This window comes from Peromyscus californicus, unplaced genomic scaffold, assembly GCF_007827085.1.
Source record: "Peromyscus californicus insignis strain IS unplaced genomic scaffold, ASM782708v3 Scaffold_5__1_contigs__length_169319896, whole genome shotgun sequence".
Taxonomy (NCBI): domain Eukaryota; kingdom Metazoa; phylum Chordata; class Mammalia; order Rodentia; family Cricetidae; genus Peromyscus; species Peromyscus californicus.
This window is the reverse complement of record NW_026294573.1, coordinates 142208360-142235164: the sequence shown is the minus strand read 5'-3', so window position 1 is coordinate 142235164 and position 26805 is coordinate 142208360. Positions and strand designations below refer to the sequence as shown.

The 26805-nt window shown below is 41.7% G+C and overlaps 1 protein-coding gene across 2 annotated transcripts in view; it reads left to right on the top strand.

The window, feature by feature from the left end:
• The window catches only part of Nsmaf (neutral sphingomyelinase activation associated factor), a 62036-nt gene that overhangs the window by 22375 nt on the left and 12856 nt on the right, over positions 1 to 26805 (top strand). For both annotated transcript variants that reach the window (XM_052714969.1, XM_052714970.1), the window contains exons 7-23: positions 266 to 337; positions 739 to 786; positions 882 to 934; positions 8980 to 9109; positions 12174 to 12245; positions 13700 to 13808; positions 15575 to 15751; positions 17613 to 17692; positions 18109 to 18199; positions 18286 to 18349; positions 19919 to 19970; positions 20058 to 20178; positions 20591 to 20722; positions 21329 to 21371; positions 22003 to 22166; positions 23470 to 23569; positions 25928 to 25986. In XM_052714969.1, coding sequence (XP_052570929.1) covers positions 266 to 337; positions 739 to 786; positions 882 to 934; positions 8980 to 9109; positions 12174 to 12245; positions 13700 to 13808; positions 15575 to 15751; positions 17613 to 17692; positions 18109 to 18199; positions 18286 to 18349; positions 19919 to 19970; positions 20058 to 20178; positions 20591 to 20722; positions 21329 to 21371; positions 22003 to 22166; positions 23470 to 23569; positions 25928 to 25986 — 1567 coding nt within the window. The remainder of the gene's footprint in view (positions 1 to 265; positions 338 to 738; positions 787 to 881; positions 935 to 8979; positions 9110 to 12173; positions 12246 to 13699; positions 13809 to 15574; positions 15752 to 17612; positions 17693 to 18108; positions 18200 to 18285; positions 18350 to 19918; positions 19971 to 20057; positions 20179 to 20590; positions 20723 to 21328; positions 21372 to 22002; positions 22167 to 23469; positions 23570 to 25927; positions 25987 to 26805) is intronic.

Here is a 26805-nt window from a genome sequence, read left to right as displayed (position 1 = left end):
GATTATGGGAGCAAAGCAGCATTAGGAGAAATGTAAGCTAGATGTCTACATTACAAAAGGAAAGACTCAACATAAAACTAACTCCACCCCTCAGGGAATGAGAGCAGGAAGTACAGAGCAAGTGCAGGGCCATGGAAGGCGCTGAGTGACCCAGCCGTGGGTCTCTCTCAGTTGGGGATGAGAGCAGAAACATGCAGAGTTGGCAGCTGCTGGGCAGGTGCTCTTAAAGTAGCAGGCTGACATGCTCTGCTTCTGTCCTCATCAGGGAAAAATGGAGTATGTCTTTGACCTGGAAGTTTCTGGGAAGGTGGAAGATGTTGTGGAGACATTGCTACAGGTAAGCCGGCTGGCCCTTCAGTCTGGCACCCACAGAGCATAGAGCAGAGTGAGCCGGAAGCCGAGGTTTTGTTCTCACTTTTGTTTTGAGGCAGGGCTCATGTAGCTCAGGCTGGCCTCCCTCCTGCCTCTCTCTCCCTGGAACTGGGATTAAAGGCACGCACCACATCTGCTCAGAAGCCATCTTTTAAATCTCGTATTTCATCTTGTCCAGATAACTATCACTTTTCTAAATATGCTGATTTACTTGAATTTGGAAACTTAAGTAGGAAAAGCCACAGACATCAGGAGTTATCTCCGCTGTTACTAAGTGAAAGAGCAATCAGTGTTTTCCATTGCCTCTAAAGAAATACTTGCTGTCATCTTCAAGGAAGCTAATTGTGTGTATTTGTCACATTGTAGTTGCACAGGGCATCCTGTCTTGATAAACTTGGTGACCAAACAGCCATGGTGAGTGTTCTGAATAACTGCTGTTTGACTAGGAGTTAACTTCTGTTGAGCTCGCTTACACTCATGTTCGTATTTTTAAATGGTTCTTCTCGTAGATAACAGCTATCTTGCAGTCACGTTTGGCTAGAACATCATTTGACAAAAACAGGTAAGATTTCAACATTTTGTTTTCTGACAAGAATGCAGTGATGTGGGCTGGGAAGTGGGGAGCACTGGCCTAACACTTTGGTTCTGGCCCCAGCACGGCTTTCATCATCTTATTCCTGCTCATCTTAGGGAATGGTCCAGGCTAGGGATGATAACTCTTAGAGTTTCCTCTGCTCTCCTCCTTCCTGGCATCTGCCACTTAGAAACCTGTGCATCCCACCACTGCCGTCTTGCCAGCCTGTCCAGTCTTACCCACTGGGCTTGCCACAGTGTGCCACAGCAATCCTTAGTCCATCTTCTCAGTGTTGGTCTCCCTGCTCAGTTCCTCTTCATCCCCCAACCTAATGACCCACTAAATTGTGGCCTGTGTAGAGAACACATCTATCACTTGACTGTTGGAAGTTACAGTGACCTGCTGCCATGGCCTCAGCCGCTTCTGTGGCCGTGCCTGTTCACTGCCCCGTGCTCCAGGTGGCTGTCGGCTTTCATGAGTTCTGAGCTCTGGCTGCTCGCAAAGGAAGCAAGGCGCTGCTGGTCACCCACTCTCTGCCCTCTAAGCCTTTGTCGTATTCTCTCATTCCCTCATTCTCTCTCATCTCCTCCTTCATCTTTGCCCCTTGTTTTCTCATGTATGGAATGTGTATCTGCCTGTCTTTTGCTGCTGACTAACTGTGCTTTCTGCTTTTAGCTTAGCTGTCCATTCTTAAAGAAAGCAATTGCATTGAGACTTTCCTATCATTCCCCACAGGGACCAAGAGAGTATACTTATTGTTCTAATGGTTTTCCCATTGATTTTCTTGGCTTTATTAAGTATGCAATACAGTTTCTGAAAATAATGGTGCTATTTATTTTTATCCTAGTTTCTTATTTATTTCTTGCCTTAGATGTGGGCGATTTGCCTATGTTTTCATTTCATATTCTTCTGTATTACTTTATCTTCACAGTGACTATTGATGCCTGGTGGTCCACAAGCATTTATAGTGCCAGGAGATCTGGCCTCCTAGGATACCAGGCACACACATGCACAAACAGACATGTGGGCAAAACTCATACATATAAAATGAAATAAATAAATCTTAGGAAAATTAAAGAGTGATTCACTTTGAAAGTTTTAATTTATTCATCCAGGACCTGAACTGCTGTACTGAGGGGTTTAAGGAGGAGTCTTTGCAGTGTAAAATGGGATATTCCAGTCATGTACACTGCTTCTAAAACAGTGAAAGCAAACTTGCAAACGTGAGCTTTCATCCTATTTTTTAAGATATGTCTGTTATTGAAGATATATATTTTCCCTACTTTTTATGTTGAAAGGGTTCAAATTCTGTCAAGGTGAAAGAATAGTATAAAGAACCCAGATATCCTATGACTTACTAGGTGTGTGCTTGTTCATGTCTTTCCAGTTTGCTTTAGACATTGCCATGCTCATTGGCATACTCATGTGCTCTGGTGTGTGTGTGTTGTATTCAGGCTTTCTCCCTGTCATTACCTCTCAGTAGTGCAGTAAGGCAGTGTAGCACTTGGAGGGCATTAGCTATTCTAAGTCATCTGGTTATGCCAGTTCAGCATGCCGAGGAGGTGGCTGTAGCTTATGCAAATACTGTGTCCTTATAAATAAGGAATTTAGATGACTGCAGAGTTGGGTGCATGTGCGTGCGTGCGTGTGTGTGCATGGGGGGGGTATGCGCATGTGCGGTGAAATCTCTATGTAGTATATATGTATGTGTTTGCATGCTGAGTATAATTTTTCCAATTGTTTGACACTAGGTTGTAGGACATCATGGCAGTGTCCCGTCAGTATTTAGGCGTATATGTTTTAAAGAGTCTTTGTTGCAGTCCTTGGTATCATTGTCATGTCCAATTAGCCACAATATCTTCTAACATAGCTCCACATTCATATTAACCAAAAGTTTTTTTAAAAATTCTCTATTTTAGAATGTTTAGGTTTTTAAATTGAAGGATTCTATAGAACTCCCTTCGTTCATCACTGAGCTCCCCCTAGTATTAGGATGGGTGTGCACTGAACCCTTCTTTTCCAGATATTTGTTACTGGTGCAGAACATAATAAATTCTTTTTTAATATTGGCTTTGTACCCTGCCGTTTCTTTTTTTTTTTTAATTTTGTTTTTTTTTTTTGAGACAGGGTTTCTGTGTATAGCTATTGGAGCCTTTCCTGAAACTCACTCTGTAGCCCAGGCTGGCCTCAAACTCACAGAGATCTTCCTGCCTCTGCCTCCCAAGTGGATTAAAGGTGTGCGTCACCACGCCTGGCATACCCTGCTATTTCTAAATTCATGCATGAGTGAGTCCTAGATGAGTTTTTAGCAGAATCTATATTGTTTTCATGCTTGCAGTCATTTCTGACAAGGGCAATTTCATAGAAGTTTCTGTTTATTTTCTACTTGTTGTCTCATTGTACTGTTTTGTTTTTGAATACCTTGGGTGCAGAAGCCCTGCCTATTCTTGATGTTGAGGGAGGATAGTTTAGTGTTTATCATTAAGGAATGATGGTGGCTGTAGGTTTTTCATAGGTACTCATTGTCACAGTATGGAAACTAGTTTTTATTTTAGTTTGCTGAATGTGTTTTCAGTAAAAGGTACAGAATTTTGTCAAGTATTTTTTCTGTACTTATGGACATGATAATTTCTTGTTTATTGTTAATATTATAAATTATATTGATTTTTTAATGTTAAATGAACTTTATATTCATGTAAAAATATTATTTAACATGGTTGTGACCCTCTCTATTGCTTTGTGGATGTTTTATCAGATGTTTTCGCATCTGTGTACATGCAGGACATTGCTCTGTCATTCTCTAGTAGCTGTTTTGGTATAAACTTCTGCTGACCTCATAGAATGCATTTGGATGTGTTCTGTGATCCTCTGTTTACAAGAAGAATGAGGCTTGGTGATATTTTTTTCTTACTTTTTTTTGGTATAATTTATAGATAAAGGTGTATAAGTATGAAGTATTTTTAGGGATGGTACTTAGTGTAGTTTGTTATTATTAATTAGTACCACCATCCTTATTACTGTTATTTTGAGAGAGAATCTTGCTATGTGGCTAAAACTGGCCTTGAGCTTGCAATCCTTTTGCTCCAGTCTCCTCAGCACTGTGAAAGAAGTGAGGCCACCACACACAGTTTATCTCCTTTCTTTATGTTTGTTTTTGTCATGTGTATGAATGTTTTGCCTACATGTGTGAGTGTGTACTATGTGCATTTCTGGTACCCATGGAGCCCAGGAGAGGGTTTTGGTTTCCCTAAAACTGGCGTTACAGATGGTTGTAAGCCACGGTGTGGGTGCTAGGAATCACACCTCAGTCCTCTGCAAGAGCATCAATTACTCTTAACCACTGAGCCATCTCTTCAGCCCTGGCCTTACTTATTTTTTAAATTAGATGCAGGACTATTTAATTTCCAAGAAGCTTTTTTTTTTTTAATCTATTTTGGTGTGGGAGTCTATGGGAGACCAGTTCTGACCTGCACCCACCTTTTGAAGGATTCTTGAGTGGAAGAGAGAGGAATGAGAAAATATCAGATAGAAAGATAGACGTAGATGATGAGAAGAAAGACAGAGACACAGGATAGTTTTGGGAGGGCCGTGGGTCAATACCCAACAACCCAGAACTTTATTCAAAAGGGCTTTTTATAATATGCCGAGGGGAGAGGCAAAAGACTTTCCCCCTGCAAGATCAAAGCACACTGTACAGCCAAGTGTAGACCCTTCCAAACACCTGGTAAACATGCCTTTGGTGAAATCATCCAATTATGCAGCTGTGCTGGGTAAAGCAAGCTCAGATTCTCTGACCCTGAGTAAGGTCTCACTCGATAGCTTCTGTGGGCCACCATAGCTCCCCCTTCTTAATAATATGTGAAGGTTCAGAGCTTAACTCTATGTAACTTTGAATCAGCTTTCCCACTAAGAGCTTGAAAATAGATGGAATAATCATAGCAATACTTCTGCTCCTTATGGCTGCTATACCTCCTAGTAAAGGAGTAGAGGATGATCAAGATAGAATGGCCTTTTAAAATGGGTCTAAGATGACTATAGCAATTTTAGCTGCATCAAGCCCTTTTTTAAATCAATAAACTCCTGATGCAACAGCATCAAATAAATCAGTAAACTCCTGATGCAACTGCATCAAATCTAAAGACTACTTAGCATCACCATTAACATTAACAGGTTAACATCATAATTCTAACATAAATATTACAATTACAATTCTCACAAACTTACATCCAAAAGTAAACTCCCAATAGAACTACTTACACTTTACAAACTTTAGCAAACATCCAAAAGCAATCTCTTAAAAGAACTATTTACACTTTTTTGCTAGCAAAACATGTGGTACATTAACACAAGTTAACATTAATCCACTCAAGGGACAAGAAAATATTTAAAAAAAAAATTAAAGAGACTGGGGAATATTAACTCCCCCTTTTCTTTTTATTTTTTTTAAATTGCATCTTAAGCCTGGTTTAAAAAAAAATTCTGTATTCCTACACCAAACAGTTCCATTTTTACACAAAAGAGTTCTTGAGTTACCCCAATTAATAAAGCATATATGCATACACATTCGTAAGTCACTCAGTTGATAATGTATATAGGTGAAATCAAAATTGTCCCATTTCTGCAGTCTGAAAAGTTCAAAAACCAGTTCTGATACCAGTCTTAAAGTTCCAAATATGAAGAAACCTACAACCAATTTTTTTTTTTTGCACTTTCCTTGAATGTAACAGTTCAGTTCAAACACAAGTCTCTGAAACTTTGCTTTCAGTTACAGCAGCATTTTATGGCAGTCTTACCCTAGGAACTCTGCCTCAGGATAAAGGTAGCTGTCACAGTAACTGAGCTGCAGAGCTCTTTGAAAAAGCTGTGTGCATTCAGCAAACAGAAGCTGCGTAATTTTAGCTGCTGGCTCTGTTCCACTTATGCTTTTACAATCCCAGTCCTGAGGCCCAAGGGCTCTCAACTGACTCCTGCTGCAGGGGCTTCAGGTGCCTCCTTGTGCCTCCCAGAGGCTACAAGCTATAGCTTCTTCAGGTCCCATTACCTGCTCTGCTGGTGGGCCTGGTGCTCCACACACCGAGTTCCAGAAGCCTCTGTGCACCGCCCTGCTTGCACAGACAATCACCAATCTCAGGGCAGCCGCACAGCTCCAGCCACACCCAGCTCAGAGCTTGGGCTGCTCTTGTCTTCCATCATCGCCACAGTTTAGCCTGGAGCATGGCTCTGCCTCACTCAGCAGTTCCTGTGCCTGATGGAGCCTGGGACAGCAGCCTAGCCTCCACAGGCTTCCACTGCTCACTGCTGCTCGATGTTTGACTTTCCCGTGGTGTCTCTGCTAGGCTCTGGCCACCCAGGGACTCCAGCTCCTGGTGACAGACCTGCTTTGTCCACAGGAGTCCAAAGTCTCTGTGGCTGCCTGGCTGTGGCAGCCGCTCACGCTCTGCTGCTGCTGCTGCTTTCTGAAGCTGGCAGTCTCTGCAAAGTCCGAAGTAGCTGCTTGGTCCCGAATGCTGCTTTCTGCATCCCAGGTCCCACTGTGGGGAAATCTATTCTACCCTAAGTTACTTTTTTATTAAACCTTCACCACATCCCTAAAATCTGTATTTCTCAACCTTCACCAAAACTTCTTCACAACTTTAAACCTAACTTAGTAAATAGATAGAAACAGAGACATAGACAGGGACAGAGAGAGATACTTGCTGCAGCCTAACTTTAAGTACTTGCTTTATATTTACAATTTTACTCTGGAAGAATAGAATTTCACCGCCTCCATTTAATTAATTACTAGGCATGCCCTCTTAACCTGCTGTGTTCCTACTCTTTTATCCTCCGTACCCAAATCCCTGTTCAAACGCCTTATGTGGGAGTCTGCTGGAGTCCAGCTCTGAACTGATCCCACCTTTGAAAGGGTTCTTAGGTGGAGGAGAGAGGAATGAGAAAATATCAGATAGAGAGATAGACCTAGATGATGAGAAGAAAGACAGAGACACAGGATGGCTTTGGGAGGGCCCTGGGTCAATACCCAACAGCCCAGAACTTTATTCAAAAGGGCTTTTTATAATATGCCGAGGGGAGAGGCAAAAGACTTCCCCCTTGCAAGATCAAAGCACACCGTACAGCCAAGTGTAGACCCTTCCAAACACCTGGTAAACATGCCTTTGGTGAAATCATCCAATTATGCAGCTGTGCTGGGTAAAGCAAGCTCAGATTCTCTGACCCTGAGTAAGTTCTCACTAGATAGCCTCTGTAGGCTCCCACATTTTGTTAAGTTGTATGTTTCAAAAATGTGTCCATTTTATCTGACTTATCAGACGTGTGTTTCTTAGTGTCCTTTAACATTTGTAAAAAAAAAAAAAAAAATTATTATTTAGTTGGGAGTGGGCTGCAGGTTCATGCATGTCCTGACACATGTGTGGAGGTCATAGTCAGTTCTCTCCTCCTACCATGTGGGTCCCAGAAGTTTTAATGCTAGCAGACTGTGTAGTTGCGCATAATCATGCCTGTTGTTGATGCTTTCGGTTGTCCATTTCCCCTTATCAGTGTTGTGAAGGGATTACCAATTTTATTAATCTCAAGTAATGCCCTTTGACTTAGTTATTTTTTTGTCATCCATTTTATTTACAGCTGATGTCTGCTTTTATGATCTCTTTCCTCAGCTTACAGAGAGCAGAGGGGGTGTCCTCTGGTGCTAAGTGCAAAGCTGCAGTAGCGGGCATGGCTTTCTTTTGTTACAGTAGCACTTCAACTCAGTCTCCCTCGGAAGTGCAGCTCAGGTTTTTTCTGTTGTTCCTTTTGTAATTAACTTGGCCATTTTTTTAATCTATAGGTGATTAGAAGTATGTTGCTTACTTTTCACACAATTGAGGATTTTATAGTTATCTTACTGTTGCTGATTATTAATTAATATTAGTTGATTAGAAAATATGTTTTATGTTTCAGTCTTTTGGTGTTTGCTTGAATTTGTCTCATAGTCCAGTATATGGTCAATCTTGGTGAATATTTCCTATTTCCTGTAGCTCTTGGATCCGATGTCTGTAATGGCGCTCATGTGATGGTTGTTTCCAGTGTATATATACCGTAGTGACTGCTCTGTTGACTCACTTGTCTGCTGGAGAGAGATGTTAAAGCTGACAGTAATGGTTATTCAGTTACTTCTCTTTCTCTGAAGCTGTCCTGACCTACAGACTTTATTATCACATTTCTGATTGGTTCTAAGAACTCATGAGTTGATTTTGATCATTAGTCAGGAACCTCAAGGCTCTCTCTGGTTTTCACATTTTCACTTGGAGAACAGTTTGGCCCGGTGTCTTGTCCTGTATTTCTTTCTGTTTTTACTTGTCTTTGGTGCCAGGATTGAACCAGGGCTCCTGCACGATAAGCATATGCTCTTCTGTTGAGCTGCACTCCCAGGTCCATGAGATTTACTTTTAATAATTTAATAATTGCCCTATAATATTGATAATTTAGTTGTTTTCACAGTTCTTTAAATTAACAAATCAAAAATGGAAGACTTTTTTAGTTAGACATTTTAAGAGTAGAAATGGCATCTTTGAGTGGTTTTATGTTATGTATCAAACTGACCTTTAAGCAATTGTAATTATGTGCTCAAAACTTGATAAAGTAAATGTGCTAAGGATAGGGTCTTGCTCTGTAGCCCAGGCTACTCTGAAATTCAGGTTATTCTGCCTCAACATCCCTAGAGCTGAGATAACAGATGTGAACCTGTGCTCTACAAGGAGGTCTTTCTTAACTATGTAACAGTAGGAACATGGTTGTAGGAATGGCTTCAGGACTGTTCATTTGGGAGAGATTTTGTTTCTGTGAAATGTAATCTCTTCTGTTAATAAAAAGTTGGGCTTCCATTATGCCATCTAAAAGAATATCAACCTTATTTAAGCAGCCAATTTATATTACCACCTTTTTCATATTAAGTGTAGTGTTTAGACAGATAGCAGGCAAATTTACATTGTGGTTAAGCCTAGAGAGTAGATCGATTTCTGACTTTTCTGACTCTTGCTGCAAAACATTCTTTCCAGGTTCCAAAATGTTTCTGAAAAGCTGCATATGGAGTGCAAAGCAGAGATGGTAACGCCTCTGGTGACGAATCCGGGACATGTGTGCATTACAGACACCAGCCTGTATTTCCAGCCTCTCAATGGACACCCAGTACGTGGTCCTGGGCACAGGGCTATATACAGTGCTTGCTTCTGTCTTTCAGCTTGATTTTCCAGGACCTGACATCAGAATTACTGTCTTGAGTTACTTGAGTTGCTTCGCCGCACTTCTTAGGGAAGTTCAAAGTCATTTGGCAGCCCCCTGTAGCAGTGTGGCTTCCTAATGCCCTGAGTAGTTGGTACACACTCACTGAATGCAGTCCCCTCTGACCTGCGTCCAGACATTCTGAAAGACCTTGTTCCTAGTAGTGTGTAGAGAAACTCCACCCTCCTGGTTATGGTCACATCAAGGGAGACTTATCCTTCTTTTAGAAAGCACAGGGAAAGACACCAAGAAAGTGCTGTAATGAATGAGAAATTGGTCTCCCATGTGCACTTTGCCTGACACTGTCTTCCTTGAGTGGTAGTGTGAGCTTCTCACAGCCAGTGTGGGGTTGTGTAGAGATGCTACATCTGGGTCTATGGGACTCCTTCAATAGTCTAGGACTCCTCCTATAGTGTAGGAAACCATCTTCTTGTTAAAAATAACATTAGACTTAGAACTATGCTGGGAAGTAAACAGTAACACTAACTTTTAAAGATTTATTGCTCGCGCAGTGATGGTCTTTTTTGGTGTGGGTCATGAGAGGACCAGAAGTTCTGTCCGTCTGGCCACACTATGGGCCATTAACAGGCACTTTAACTGACAGGAAGTGTTTTCTGTGGAAGAAGAGTATGCCCTGGATATTCTCCAGGCTGGTCATTGGCACTAAACTGAAGTCAGACATGGTGTTGTAGCGATTCTGTCCACTAGGTGGTGGCAGATACTGGTCAAATCCAGCAACATGGCACATGGCTGGCTGGCATGGTGTTCTCTGATATTGGCTACTATCACTATTTTTGGTCAAAAACTTGTAGAAAAAAATGTCTGGCAGAACAGCTTCTGGGGACACAGTGAGCATGTATTTCTTCCCAAAGCCCTGGCCAGGCTTCTTGAATCATGTTGGGGTCTTTAAGGCCGTTTTCAGAGCTGCAGAGCCTGGCTTTCCTGACACCTACGATCAGCTTGCCTTCTAGCTGAGCACACAGTATTTTCTAATTTTGATTCTCTCTTACTATTTTTTTCCAGTTCCAGAGAATCAAAAACATTTTTTCCTTTAAAAAAGAAACAGTCTTGCTTATATTTAATTTATGAGGTTTAAAGGTCTTGCCTTATATTGTAATTTATGAAGTTTAAAACTCTATAATAAAGGAAATTAAAAACATAGTTCTTGAATAAATGGATGTTAGGACAAAGCAAATTCTAGATCAATACTCAGGGCTGGAGGGATGGTTTAGCAGTTAAGAGCATATGCTGCCCAGTCATCAGGACCAGAGCTAGAATCCTATCTCCTACAGAGCCCATGGTGTCCCACGCATACCTGTATAACTGTACCCTCAGCTGTGAGCCAGGAGGTAGGTCCAGGGAGAGAACCTGCCCCTGCTGCAGGCCGCAGGAATATATCATAAGAACTCAGCTGGTTATGGCAAAATCAATACCTGGAGGGATCAGGAAATTCCTCCAGAGGAAGCTAAATCCCAAGGAGTCTTTGGTGTTTCTTGGCTTGTTATATATCAGCTGTATTCTGTTATGAAAATCATGTGTGCCTTCATAGTTTTCCCAATTGACTTTTCCCTAGAAGGGCTAACAGTGTGGACTGATCACTCTCTGGACATACACATTCCAGGTATTCAGAGACCAGCCTCAGAAAAGGCTTTCTCTGGAATCAGATTATCTCCCTTGGCCACTTTCAAGGACTACAGGAAACACTGCCTAGGTTGACGCCCAACTTTCAAGGAGTAACAGTGATAGCAGCCCACCTGCAAGTCTCCTGACTTAAATTCCACAAGGAGATACCGCCTAGGTCAGGTAGACATTAAGTAATAGCCTTACACAATTTAGCTCGGACCCTCCCTTTATATACCGGGACTTCTAGGGCATGTGGAGGACAGAGAAGAGAAAAGAGAATGGAAGAACTAGATGCGTAAGAACTTGAGAGGAACAAACTGAGATGGGGAAGAACTAGATTGAAGGGCTAGAAGAGAGTACTAGAGGAACGAGATGGAAGATGAGGAAGAGCCAGATGGGGAAGAACAAGATGAGGAAGAACAAGATGAGAGAGAAGGAAAGGGGAGAGGAGCTGATAGGGGAAAGAACTAGATGGATGAGAACCTAGAAGGGACAGAACTAGATGAAGGAATTAAGATAGAACCTAGAGGGGACAGAAGATAAATATAGAGAGAAATCAGGCAAGAAAGGAGCTAGACATGAGAGCAGAATAGGAGCTGTGCAGAGAGAGAACTATTACAGAATAATAAAGTGTATGAACTAAGGAGTTTCGTGTACATAGATTCATTTCTTTTCATCAAAGATTAATTATCAGCTGGTTGTAGATTCTTCCCGGACTCTGGGAGGGGACTACCAAGGGGCTGGACCCCCTTAGTCCCCGATATGCCCCAAAGAATAGACTTCTCTTGGCCTTCACACATGATTACACAGGTACATGTAGACCCTCACACACTGGTGCATGCACACACACACACACACGCACATGTAGCCCCTCACACCTAGGTGCATACATACACACATATACACACACACAGGTACATGTAACCCCTTCAGTGCATGTATACACTCAGAGATCACACACACACACACACACACACACACACACACACACACACACACACACACACGCAAATAAATAAATAAACAAATAAATGTTTTGAAAGAGCAAACTTCTTGAGTAGTTATTTATACTCATTCCTGAGTGCTGCACACCACACAGTAATCCTTGCAGTAACCTGAAAGATGAGGACACCATTGTCTGAGTTTACTGAGGAAGGTTAGGAAATGTATCAGAGTAAACTGTGAAACTGGGTACCATTTGTTCCAAGATCTCCTGGGTGTTCAACTGCAGCACACTGGGAAGGCAAAGGATTTGTGGCTCTTTCCTTCCCTGCTGTAAGATACAAAAGAACAACTTGTAATTGTGTTAGAATGGTGACTCTTGACACTGCCTTTGTGCTTTTTAAAGAAACCTGTGGTCCAGATAACACTCCAAGATGTCCGGCGCATTTACAAAAGGAGGCACGGCCTCATGCCTCTGGTAAGTTCAGTTCACAGGTGCAGGACAGTTCCCTGTGGGGGACTGCCAGACCTGCAGTGAGGCAGCTGGTTGACAGACGGCCTCCGCAGCAGGCCTGAAAGCCCAACAGTGCTGTATGTGAGTGTGTGGAAGCTTGACCTTGATAGAAGAATAACTCTTCTCTAGAAATAAGAGGTTCTGTTGCAGAAATATTTTTTGTTCAAAGAGCAAAAAGGCTAGAGAGTCCTTGACTTTCTCCCTCCTGAATTCCCAGAGCTCCTGGGCAAAGGCCAGAACAGTTCCTGCAGGATGTTCCCGTGTCCCTCCCACCACACAGGCTCTGCAGCCAGGTCTCAGAGTAATACTGAAATCCTTAAAAGTAATTCTTTAGTATGGAAGAGGAGTACACTAATACAGCCACAGTGGTTAATTAAGCCTCTGAGCTTAGGGAGAGAGAAATAGAGAGGATAACCATTAAAGCCCATGGTTGGTTCTTGCCACCATCTCCTCGCTATGTAAACACCACCCTTACCTTGATCTCATATATGCAACTTAGAAATTAGATGGTTCCATGATGTTTTGGATTGACACCAATAAAAATACATTTTCTTTTGCAGATTATAACTAGCTCATTTTTGTACTTTTAATTTGTGAGATTCAAGCACTTTGCTACCTATTTTATGTCCATTTCTAATGATAGTAGACAATTACAGAAAGCAGATACTATTAAAAATCTTGTGCTCTCAGTATAGAAGAGCAGTCAGTAAATGTGAAGAAATTAGCATTGGTTAGACTCACACATTTCTATCACAGCCCTGTACATTACAGATAAAGCAGTGTGAGCCCAGGAATTAACTTTCTAACTTCCCTAGGTAGTAAATGCCAATAGCCTGGACTTGAACCCAGGGCCCATCTGGGCTCTCCTTGTTGTTTTCTCCCATCTTACTTTGCCAGCATAATGCCCATGAAGCTTACAGTTTTCTTTTCTCTTGAGACTTGGCTTTACTACAGCCCAGGTGGCCCAGAGCTCATGATTTCTTGCCTCAGCCTCCTGAGTGCTAAGAAAATAGGCATTCAGCTCATAGTTTCCTTTAAAATAGCCATAATTGAATGGGTTATTTAATTATTAATTTGTTGTATTTCATAGTTATTTAATTTGTACAAGAAAGCTAAACATTTATGTGCAAGAAAGAAATGTGAGTTCATTGGAAATCTAATTTTAAATTTCAGAATAAAAAGCTATGTCAATAACAATATTTGGTACTAAAGAGAATAACATTTTTTGCCTGATGTACATCTCTTGTTCTCAAGATGTTTATAAGAAAACATATGAATATAGGGATATAGAACTTGAATCAATTTATAAATGTCAGCAGGCCCAAGGCTCAAGCATAGAAATGCTTAGCTGACTTTTGAGATTGCGTGATTCCAGGATGAACATGGAACTATTTGTTTTATTCTTTCTGAATTTTCAGGGCTTGGAAGTATTTTGCACAGAAGACGACCTATGTTCCGACATATACCTAAAGTTCTATGAGCCTCAAGACAGAGATGACCTCTATTTCTACATTGCCACGTACCTAGGTTTGCTGGTCTTGCTTCACTGTCTGTTCAAGGGAAGGTAGCTCAACTCCTTAGAAGTTGGGACAGCAAATAAGAGAAGAAACAGTGCTTCGCCATAGTATTACTTGTTTTGTTCTCTGATATAATATCCTACAAACTAGGGAAATGTTGGTAATTTCCATGCACAACATTTTGGTAATAGTTCATTTGTGTGTTTTGAAAGCTCCTGATGAATATGTTAAATGCTTCTCTATTTTAATGCCCTCCAACTTGAGTGGGTTGCAAAGAGTCTACTCAAGTGTTTTTTTCATGTCATGATTTAATTTATGAAAACCAAAAATGCATTTTTTTAAGGTGGGAGAATATGTTTGTGATCACTAGTTGAGGCGGAAGGAGCAGGTGAATCCTCTGTGCTCAGCTCAGCACCCTTGGAATAGAATCTACTTTCCTTAGGAATGATTCCTCAATCCTCATGGAAAATGTGAAGTTCTTCTCCTTTATCAGAAAAATCCCCTACATTTTCATCAGTTGTGAACTCTTTGTTAAGCTATGTGACTAAATTAGATTCCTAATTTACATAATTGTCATATTACTAAAAAGGAATGATTTTTAAATGGAAGTTGAGGTTTTATTAATACATTCTAATTTGTTTCTCTCTAGTGTACAGTGAGATCATTTCTAGATAAATGTGCGGTAAAGGATATCTTTCCTTGAAATGAAATTTCCCTTTAGGGAGATTTCATTCCAGCAGGAATATATTTTATCCCATAGTAGCTTATAGTTACTGTCCCCCTCATTGAGCCCATTACGTTAACATAGTGAATAAGCAGAGATTGGTTATGAGTTTGTTTTTATTGTCTACGCCCAGGTTTGTTTTCTTTTCCTAACAATGACAAGACAACAATAGAAAAGCACTGTTTTAGGGGATGCTGATGCTGCCGTCAGAGCCACTCCCTCTGTCCGAGCTCATTTCTAAGTTTGCTCCAGCTTTTCCAGAGGGTTCCAAGAGTGAAAAACAGTTTCACTTTCGAAGCCTTTCCTGGTAGCTAATTAATTTGGTAAGAAGTAAGTAAGAACACATACAATAATACACTACATACATAGTAACAGCACTTGAGTTAAGATGCTTGATACAGCCAGTAAAGAGTTTTTAGATTCAGAAATGCAGAGTCTTCTAAACAAGATGATAATCCATTCATTTGTAGAACAGTTGAGTCATTCTGACTTTTCTAAAACAAGAGTTCTCACAGAGAAACCATTTTTCCCAGGAGGGCCTTCCTGGTTGCTCTGGTTTAATGGTCAGTGCCACGAAATTCCCCTTTTTCTTTGGCAATTTTGTGTTTTTTGAGTTCACAAATCATATGTAACTACTGATCAGTTGACAGTAGTCCACCTCTTCAGAATCTGAAAACAATTAATTAAGCCCTATATGGTTTGTTCTGGCTTATAATAAAAGAGGGAAGTGTGTACAGGTGGCCATGGTCTCTAAAACTCCATCAGAACTCAGCAGACTTGATAGCAGCACTCTGTGACTCATTGTGTGATTGCCGTCTGAGGCCATATGATACTTGTGTGTTCACTCCGTAGTCTTATATTGTTCAAGTTATGTAATATTTGGGAGTGGTTTGATAATAGTTCAATATATTTAATAACTTCTTTTCCTGTATCTTTGTGAAAACAAATCAAGACACTTTGAAAACACTAAAGAATCTAGTTCTGCCACATTGAGTAGCAGCTAGCCAGTCATCCTGGAAGCACAGCGAGCTCTCCGACCCCTCTCCCCTCAGAACACCATGTCGCAGAACACACTGCGGAGAGCTACATGCTGCAGTGGCAGCGCGGGCACCTCTCCAACTACCAGTACCTGCTTCACCTCAACAACCTGGCCGACCGCAGCTGCAACGACCTCTCCCAGTACCCCGTGTTCCCGTGGATAATAAATGACTACTCCAGCACAGAGTTAGGTGAGCACTGTCACGCATGGGCCTGATGAGGATCTGCTTCCAAAAGGGCATATGTGTTTTATTTTATATCATATCGGATTATAGGAACAAATTAGAACTCATTTCTCACTAAAGATTGCCAGTTTCCATTTCACAATACTGGACAGATGTTGTATAAATAGTGTTTTATGTATATTTACCACTTCTTTGAAGTTTATGCATAGGAAATGTGTGCATAATTTTAATTCAGTCTTCCCATTATTATGGGTAAGTGCCAAGTTCTAAAACATTTAAATTTCTCACTGAAAATTCCAAGATAGTTTATTATTTTAGATTTACATTGAAATTTTGAATACCAAAAAAAAATCAAATATCCACTAATCACAGTAGGAAATGGAAGTCATCCATGATCACATTATGAGAGGGAACAGTACTGCTCAGACTTTTGTATTGTTACTGGGACAGAATACCCAAGTAAACCAAACGATAGGTGTAAAGATTGATGTTAGCCCATGGTTTCCAGGGGTTCAGTGCATCATGGCAAGGACAGTAAGCAGAGCCAGGAAACATGGTAGCCAGGAAACATGGTAGCCAGGAAGCAAGGTAGCCAGGAAGCAGAGCAGAGTAGAGCAAAGGGCTAGGACAAGGTACAGCCTGGAAGACATGCCCTAGTGACCTTCCTCCTCCATTTTTCACTGCTTCCTAATACTGACATCATATTATAAACCAACTGAAGGATCAATTCATTCAAGAGCCCTCCTCATCTGATTGTCTCAGGAAATGCCGTGAAGACACACCCAAAAACTTCTTGCTAATTTAGACATTTCTCAGTCCACTCAAGTTGACACTCAAGACCATCACAACACTTTCATTTTTATGGCATCAATACTTCTTTCTTGTTCCCTTAAATAGTGTTTCTAAAATTTGATAATATTGTAATTTTATATCATAATATTTTTAAATTATATATTATGATCAAATAGTTTTTTGACAGTTCAGTGAGTTGATCCTTTGTCATTGAAAGTTATAACAAATTGTCTAGGGATATAAGAATGTATTTCTTTGATAATTTTCAAATCCTTGGTTTTTAAGTTTTTTTAATGTAGCTGGGCCGTGGTGGCACACTCCTTTAATCTCAGACTCAGGAGGCAGAGGCAGGTGGATCTCTGTGAATTCGATCTCTGTGAAGCATGCTGGTCTACAGAGTGAGTTCCAGGACAGCCAGGGCTACCCAGAAAAACTCTGTCTCAAAAAAAAAAAAAAAAAAAAAAAAAACAAAACAAAAAAAAAAAAACAAAAAAAAAAAAATAATAATTTCTTTTGCTAATGTCACAAAAGAATATTCACTGTAGTTCAGACATAGAAAGTAAACCTTAGTGGAAGAATATGGGTTAAAAATTTGTTTTTGTAGTTTTACTTGGAATTGGGCTTCCTTTGTTTTTTATTAGAAAGTACTTTAAAATGACATATACTTATTTATTTGTATGTGTGTGAGGGTTTGGGTGTGTTGCTGCACATATGCCAAGGTGGACCCATGGAGGTCAGACAACCTATGGGAGTCTGTTCTCTCCTTCCACCGAGTGGGTCCCAGGGCTTGAACTCAGGTTGTCAGCCTCGATCCATCTGGCATGCTACAGCAAGTCTTTGTTTGAACAGTCTATATTTGGAATACCTTACACTGCAGATGTCACTTTTAAGTGGATGTGGGTTTTTTTCTTTTTCTTTTTTTTTCTTTTTTTTTTTTTGGCACCTATATAAATAACGTAGGTGCTTACTACTTATGTACTTACCTCAGTTTTTAAAACTGCTTTATAGAAACAAGTGTGAACTTGGCTCATTCCAGGAGAGTAAAGGTGTAATGTCACTGTGTTGGTGTTTACAGACTTGTCAAATCCTGGAACCTTCCGAGATCTGAGTAAGCCCGTGGGAGCTCTCAATCAGGAACGGCTGGAGCGACTGCTGGTATGTGCGGGACTCCTGGCTTCTAAGCAGCACACGAGTCGTGGCCTGTGCTTGCTCAGTAACTGAAGCCCAGTCCCCAGACTTGGGTGCTCAGGGTCAGGATGTCCTCAGCCCTTTCCTGCCCTGACTGGTGGCTCACCGTTTCTGTGTGTTTGTCCTTTGTCGTTAATTGGGGAAGTAGAAGGATGGCCTACACGAATTATTTTCATGAAGATAATATTCTTTGATAAAGTGCAGAAGAGGTACCTACAATTCATTCCGTTTGGGGGATGTTGGCACCTTCCGTACTGCAAGCCTGGAAAATGAGAGTGTACAGCAGGAAGGGGTGCTGCTAGTCACAGACGCGCCTTCCGCTGGCCTCTGCTGTCCCGAGGGTTGACGCCTGGAGTCAGTTACTGTTTGTTCTTATGTTGTAGACTCGATACCAGGAAATGCCCGAGCCAAAGTTCATGTATGGGAGTCACTACTCTTCCCCAGGCTATGTGCTCTTTTACCTCGTTAGGATCGGTAAGGCTCTAGCATCATCCACAGTTTCACTTGGATTCCCAGATAATTCTACAGTCTGATTTAACCTTGTTTTTCCCCCCATCTAGCACCAGAGTATATGCTCTGTCTACAGAATGGAAGATTTGATAATGCAGATAGAATGTTCAACAGGTTTGATAAAACATCTCACGGTTTTGAACACTTTCTGATTATATATGTACAGTATGCTTGTTTTAAAATACTAGATATAAACAAAAATAAAAAGAAATGAAAAGCCTAACCAGGCCTGAAGGCATATACTTTTAACCCCAACACTCAAGCGACAGAGGCAGGCAGATCTTTGTGAGTTCTAGGCCAGCCTGGTCTTTATAGAGTTCCAGGACAGCCAGGACTATATAGTGAGACTGTTTCTCAAAAATAAGTCATTTTTTTCAAGCTTTCATAGTGTATGTAAATATAGGGAAACATGTTTTTTATTATTTTTAATTTATTTTATGTGGATGAGTATGTGTCCGCTTATGTATATGTGTACCATATGCATGCCCTACCTACAGGAGCCAGGAGATGACCTGGAACTGGAGTCACAGAGAGAGCTGTGATCCACCATGTGGGAGCTGGGAATCCATCCCAGGTCCACTGAGCCATCTCTCCAGCCCTAGAAACAGATTTTTGTTCTGTTTTGTTTCAAAACAGGGTTTCTCTGTCTAACCCATGCTGTTCTGGAACTCATTCTGTAGACCAGGCTGGCCTCGAACTCTGAGATCTGCCTGCCTCTGCCTCCCAAGTGCTGGGATTAAAGGCGTCTGTCACCACACCCAGCTTAGGCACAGTTTTTTAAATACAGATTTTTCTCCTGTCCTGTGCAGCCTGAGCAGTTTTTTTTCCATACTATGAAGAATATTTTGAAACAATGACTTTAAAAATTTATTGTGTCATGTTTTAGAATATACCACAATTTACTTTAACTGTTATTCTCTATTGGGCAATTAGATTTGTCCAGCCAAATTTTATTCTTAATAATTCTACTATAGTGAAAGCATTAAAATTGGCTTACATATTTGCATGATTAACATTTCCTTCCCAGAATACAAAAAGGAAGCAAAGTCCCCTTGTGTCCCCCCACACGTTTTTAGTCTGATCTTTTCCGGAGCCACAGAGCAGTTGCTCAAATGATGTGCACCTTCCATGGGGCAGTGTGCATGTGGTGGTGTGGGATGGTGTGGTGTGCACCTTCCATGGGGTAGTATACATGTGGTGGTGTGGGATGGTGTAGTGTGCACCTTCCATGCGGCAGTGTGCATGTGGTAGTGTGGGATGGTGTGGTGTGCACCTTCCATGCGGCACTGTGCATGTGGTGGTGTGGGATGGTGTGGTGTGCACCTTCCATGGGGTAGTATACATGTGGTGGTGTGGGATGGTGTGGTGTGCACCTTCCATGGGGTAGTGTACATGCAGTGGTGTGGGATGGTGTGGTGTGCACCTTCCATGGGGCACTGTGCATGTGGTGGTGTGGGCTTGCTTCACTCTCCTGTGATTTCTAGTGAAGTTCCACCAGCCCCCGGGCCACACTTTTCTTTTTGGTCAAGGGGCCTCACATGCATGTTAAAAGCTGTGTCGGTGAGAAAGCTGGGGTGCCAGAGTCTAGAACAGTAGGTGTTAGTGGGAGGATGCAGAGGAAAGCCGCGGTTGCTGTCCGTAGCTCGGGTTGATCATGAGCACATCACTCTTTTTTATATCTAGTATTGCAGAAACCTGGAAAAACTGTTTGGATGGTGCAACAGATTTTAAAGAGGTAAGCAGTTCAGGAAGAAGGCAATCCACAGGGCTTTGGTTTCTAAATGCTTTAAAAACATGTTGCCACCCCTCCCCCAACTTGCAGTTGATTCCAGAATTTTATGATGAAGACGTCAGCTTTTTAGTCAATAGTCTGAAGTTGGATCTTGGAAAGAGACAAGGAGGGCAGATGGTCGACGATGTGGAGCTTCCAGCATGGGCCTCAAGTAAGTTCCTCCTGAGGCGTGACAGCATAGCATGTTGCATGCTTTCCTGAGTAGTAGAGTTGTGATGTCATTCATTGTATTGTATTCTTGTGGCTTTTAAGAATAGCTACTTAATTGAACTGGAATCTGTCTATCCCAATCAGAAGTATGCTGAGTCTACATTGTAAAGACATCAGTATGTGTTTGACAGACCTAAATGTTATAAAAATGCTTCCTGCCACTTTTTCAGAAAAAAAAAATATGTAAAATAAAGAATAAAACTCATTAGAAATATGTGTGTCTTTAAAGGAAAAAAAATAGACGCATGTATCTCTTTTCTCCTAGAAGTTTTAAGCACAAATGGATAGGTACAAGAAATGAAAGAAAATACAATAGAGATGGCATAAAATTCTGATGAAGTCTACCCTGATAGGTCCCCAAGACTTTCTCCAGAAGAACAAGGATGCCTTGGAAAGCACTTATGTGTCTGAGCACCTCCACGAGTGGATTGACCTGATATTTGGCTATAAGCAAAAAGGAAGTGAAGCTGTAGCGGCCCATAATGGTATGTGACATTGGCTGATGTTTCACTTAGTGTGTGGTGAGAAAGCAGACATGCAGACAAACAAGCTGGAGACCCAGTGCTCTGGCTGAAGACGGGGGACATGAGCTCAGGGCCAGTCTAGGTTACATGTCTAGACTCTACAAACCAAACAAAAACCTCTGTAATAGAGCAGTAACTTCAATGCCTGCAAAGGCCCAAATGTTGCTTTTAATTAAGCATAAAGAAGATGGCAGCTGTCCACCTCTTCAACCTCAGTGCTTATCTGCCTCAAGTTTCTCTGATTCTCTCTGTCAATAGCAAGGAACTTGAGCTGAAATCCAGAAGTGACTCCCATGAAGTGCAGTCACACCAATGCTGTGACTAATGCTTTCCAAAAGGAGAAAGAAATAACCAAGGAAAACACCCAGATAACAGCACATCACATCTGCCAGTTACATTTTTGTTCACCAAAAGATAATAATACAAGATAATATTTACTGTTTAAATATTAATGTTTCACAAATGAAAATGAATTTATTTGAATACAGCTTTGAATTGTGCAGAATCTGGACAGGATATTTATAACTAAATGTATGTTTTTCATTAGTGTTTATATCTCTCCTTCAGTATTTCATCCCCTGACCTATGAAGGTGGTGTAGACTTGAACAGGTATGTATATGTCTACAAGGTGTTTCTGCTTCATTATAAAACACTTCTATCTGAATTATTAATGTACTTATTTGAGAAGTTAAGATACAGAAATTTTGAAATGATTTATATCTTGCTTTCAACATTGTTAGTTGCTAAGACACAGAAAATGGGGACCAGAGAGACAGCTCAGCAGTTAAGGGCTCTAGCTGCTCTTCAGAAGGACTTGAGTTCAATTCCTAGCACCTGTGTGGGGTAGCTCAGAGCTACCTGGAACTCCAGTGCTGAGGAATCTAATGCCTGCTTCTGGCCTCCTCAGCCACCCATACAGATGTAGCATTCACCACCACCACCTGGCAATATTAATCTCAGCACTCAAGAGGCAGAAGCGGGTAGATCTCTGAGTTTGAAGGTAGCCTGATACAGAGTGAGTTCCAGGACAGTCAGGCTACACAGAAAAACCCTATCTCAAAACAAAACAGACGGAACAAAGAAAAAAATATTATGTAAAGGTGTACAAAGAGGTTTAGTCCTTACCCATGTTGGCTTTTTATCTGAGGTTCTGTCTCCCTGTTGACCTACACTGTTTGAAGTTCGTGCTTCAGGACTTGAAGCTACTGGTTTACTGCGTCTTTTGTCTTTCTTCCTAAAGCATTGAGGATCCCGATGAGAAAGTAGCCATGCTGACCCAAATTTTGGAATTTGGGCAGACACCAAAACAGTTGTTTGTGACACCACATCCTCGAAGGATCACCCCCAAGTTTAAAAGTGTGTCCCAGACCTCCAGCTATAATGCTTCAATGACAGATTCTCCAGGTAAGTCCTGTGACCAGTAGTGTAAGGTAGGGGCCTTTGTTTGTCTTTCTGAAGATTCTGAAGCAGAGATGAAACATGAACTGCTGAGTTGCTTAAAGATGTTTGCATCTGTAGGAGGCTTTGGGCTACTTCAGTGGCAGGGCTAGTATGTGCAGGGCTTTGGGCTCTGCCCAAGCACCACAAAACAAACTTATTTCTCCTACCCCTGTCTTTGTTGAAGGTTGTAACTATCAACTTTGAGGAAAGGTCATTTCCTGTGGCAGTGATTGTCCTGGCTCCTTCCAATGCTGTGCTTTTGAAGTTTGCACTCAGTGCTTTGCAGCAACTGTCAGACATGTTCCCAGTCATCTACTCTACACTTTTCCAGAAAAGACTTGGCCTTGACTCTACCAAACCCCCATACAGAGCTTGAATTCAGTTCAGACTGCTTCGCTTCTTAACTTTGTTCTTTTTTATTTAATTTTCTTAATGTGGCAAATGTGTGTAGAGTATCTCTTCCATCCAGGCCATGCTGGCTACTATGATGAACTTTAAGATCACGCACCCTCATCAATGTAACCATGTTTCATATGTCATAGAGCTTCACATGAGGAGCCATGTGACAACACAGCATCTCATCAATAAAATGTCTCCTTTTCTTCAGTTTTGTCTCATGACACCCAGGCATACTAAGCCTCTCAGGGAGGCTGCAGGAGTAGCAAAGCCCACTTTCCTACATTTTCCTGTGAGGGCTTGACCTAGGGGCTGCTTAAATTACTACTTGAAGACATGCAGGGTTAAGTCAGAAATGCTGTCTTCATCCCTTAATCACCAGCCATAACCACCATCATGACCGTTTTAACCAGGGTAATCAATCCAGGTTTTCTTCAGGCAGAAGTGAGAGTGTCACTTCTGCCCAGAAACCCTTTGAGGGACCAGAAGCCTTATTTTATTTCTTGTTTTCTTTATCCCTCTCAAAATCACCATAAAGCTTCAGTGTTCCTAGGCAACTCTCAGGTTTTACAAAGGAAAAGGTTGAGAAGGAAATGGCCACTCAGACTTCTATTTCCCGTGATGCTTAAGCGACTGGTCAGATCAGGACTTTGCAAACACTAGGAAGCCTGGAAACTTCAGTGAAACTTCCTGTGTCTAATTTGTTCTTGGCTAACACTGGGCCATATGACGAATACCTTTGAAAGCATATTTTGGTGGGCGACTTGTTTTCTTGGCTCCTTAATTTGAATAGAACACAGGGTGAGTCTGGTGCGGCTGCCTTTCTGTGGCTCCTGACTCGCTCAGCACTAGTTTTGTACGGTTTCTCCAGGGGAGGAGTCATTTGAAGACCTGACCGAGGAGAGCCGGAGTCTGGCCTGGAACAACATCACTAAGTTGCAGCTACATGAGCAGTACAAACTCCACAAAGAGTAAGCGTGCCTCATTCCTCGTCTGAAAAGCTGGGCTCTCGGTGTGGGGGTGAACTGTAGAAGCCAAGTGAAAAGATGATAAATGGCACTGGTGGCGGCACTGGTTACCCCGTGGAAAGGTCATGGTCACTACAGAGCCCAGTGTTAGTTTTCAGAGCTTTCTTAGGAGGGGAAAAAGGAGTGGGGGAGGGGAAAGAGGAGAGCCAGGCCTGGAGAGAGAGAAAAGATAGGGGAGAGAGGGAACAGATCAGAGCAGAGAGAGAGCATGGGGTCTGCATCTGGCTTTTAAGGCGCAGATTGTGTGACCATGCAGTGTAGTCACCAGCACTTACTGGTGACCTAAGACGCAAGACCCCAAACTGTACATGTGCAGTAATGTAGCTGGAGTGAGGGCAGAATCCTAACACCAAGTCAGGTGGGAAGTGTCCATTCAGTGTTGCTGCAAAATGTCTACAGTGGTTTCTGATGCGAAGCCAGTGTAGCAAAGGGAAACTTGGCAGGAAATCATTAGTTTTGGACCGCATGCTCTTCCATACTGCCATTTCTGCCGTATGCTGTTCTAGAACAGTGGTTCTCAACCTTCCTAATGCTGTGACTCTCTAATATGGTTCCTCATGTTATGGTGATCCCCAACCATAAAATTATTTTGTTGCTACTTCATAACTGTAATTTTGCTACTGTTATGAATAGTAATGTAAATATCTGATATACATGATATATGATATGTGGCCCATATTTGACCCCAAAAGGGTTGCAACACACAGGTTGAAAACTACTGTTCTAGAATGAGATTGGGCTGGCAGACAGCCTGGAGTTTTGTACCTCTAAACTATATACACCACCCCTCAAATCTTAAAAATTGGGAAATTATGGGACAAGTGTGTCTGTCACCAAGCTTTGAATTTACTGATAGTGTAGGAGAAAGTACATCTTAAAAAAAAAAACAGGGCTAACAAGGTAGCTTACTGGATAAAGCCCTTTTCCTGCAAGTGTTAGGGTGGAATTGAGATCCCTAGAACCCGTGTAGAAGCTGGGCAGGTACAGTGGAAGCCATCTGTAATCTCCGAACTCAGGAGAGAGACAGAGGATCCCTGGGCAAGATCGCTAGCAGAGATTCAGTGAGAGACCTTGCCTTAGTAAAGTGCACGGAGAGCCATCATGGAAGACATCCACATGCACAGACACCCATACAGACATGTGCTCCCACAGACATGCAATGAATGTGAATGAATGAATATACATGCATACCACACACATATTCACATGCAAAAAATTATAACAAATGTGGGTGGGTGAGTGAATGGATATATGGATGAATGGGACAGTTGATAAAGATCTTTCATAAAGTAATGATAGCACATGGGTAGAGAAAGAGAGGCACCATAAGGTAATGAAGTCAAATGTGGTAAGAGGAAAAGGGGATGTGCAGGATGAGTAAAAGACAGGGAGAGAGGGAAGGAGAGGAACAGAAAAACATATCCATTGTAAAATCTGCATTTTTTTAAAGACGCCTGTAACTTCAAGGAACTTGGGTTTGTGAATGAAAGCCTTCCATGTATATCTCTCAGAATGTTTATGTACTCAGGTAGGAAAGCTTAAGAGACTGGCCTAATGGGCCAACCTGCTTCATGAAGAAAACCCAAGCCTGAGCTCAGGCCCTGGGACAGCTCCCTGGCTGTCAGCACTCTCACACAGGTAGTGGCCGTGTAGTCCATTGGTCATGAGTGGGTTTGGGTGTGCTAATGCCTGGCTTTGTTTTAGGTGTGTGCCTCAAAGCATAGTATAGCATCTTGAAAATAGACAGCTAGTTCTACCTTGTTTCTTTTAGAATAGCTTTTCTTCCCTCAACTTCCCAGAAAGGCACATAGGAAGAGTTCATGTGGTCAAAGACAAGATGATGGTGTAAATAAACTGCGTATACAAGTAATGTTTAATGGTTGAACCTTGGATGTTCTTAAAAGGGCCCACTGGAGCCCCATGTGTACCCTACTGATAGACATTAGGGACGGTGCATTCTGAATGAAGCAAGCTAAGTGATTGTACAGAGTAAGTGCCGTCACTTTGGGGATGGTCGTCAGGTCAGGTGTGATTGTAAGAGAAGCAGTTTTCACGTGTCAGAAACATGTTAGCATGTTCTGCAGCAGCTTGGGGAGCAAAGAGTGGGGATGTTTTCCAGCAGCAGGGTGTTGTCTGAGCAAAGGTGGGCACTGCCAAGCAATGACTTGTCATGGCAGGAGCATGCAGAGAACAGACCGAGTGAAGAAGCTATGAAGACAAAATGAAAGGAGCTTAGTAAAAATAAAGCAGGTGTGCCAGCACATGGCTAATGGTAATTTATAAAACTTTGATTTTCAACAGGGCGGTTACAGGAATAGCAGTGTCTTGCAATGGGTCTTCAGTCTTTACCACATCACAAGGTATGTTTTCCCACCTGGAAAGCTCTTTAGCTGGAATTACAGTGTCTGGGCTTTACTGGCATGTGCTGCTTCCACATAAAATAGGCTTGGAAAAGTTTTGTTATAGTCTGCCAAAAAAGAAAGGCTTCCTATTGCTGACAAGGTTTCCTGGATGAAGGCACAAGGCAGGAAGAGTCCGTTGGCCATGGCCTTGCTTACTCCAGGCTGTCTTACTGCAAGAGGTTCCAGGTCTGCTGCATGGTTGCAGAACTCAGAATGGCATGGAGGAGTAGCCAGGGCTAAGCCAGACCTGAGTTGCCAGGGTGGTGGTGCACATTAACTTGTAGAATGTATATTTGCAGTTAGGTTTCACCCTGACATTCAGCATATAGCTCTAGAATTTTTTTTGTAGAAATTAACATAGCGTTGAATTCATATATTGATAATGTACCTGTGCCTTATTTATAAGACTTAGAACTATATCTTAATGATACATTAGAATTTGGCTGTGCTGATTTATAAGAACAGTAAAATTCATCTCTTGCTGCACATGTGTTTTTCTGGAGGTCTGTCATTAATTGAAGTATGCTTTAGTGTCAGGACAACCAGTTCTGACAAAGCTAGTGATTGTTTGTCATGAAGCTACTCATTAGTCCTAGATTAGCACAGGAGACTGTAGTTCCCATCTGTCATGTTTATAAATGAGGCTGTACAGCTAACCACATCCAGGTAGATGAGTCTACCATATTCTGTCACTGTGATGTGTAATCTGTAGCATTTCATTCTTTTCTATTCATATACCACCTTGGATTCCATAAAATAGAATTTCCCACAGTCTAC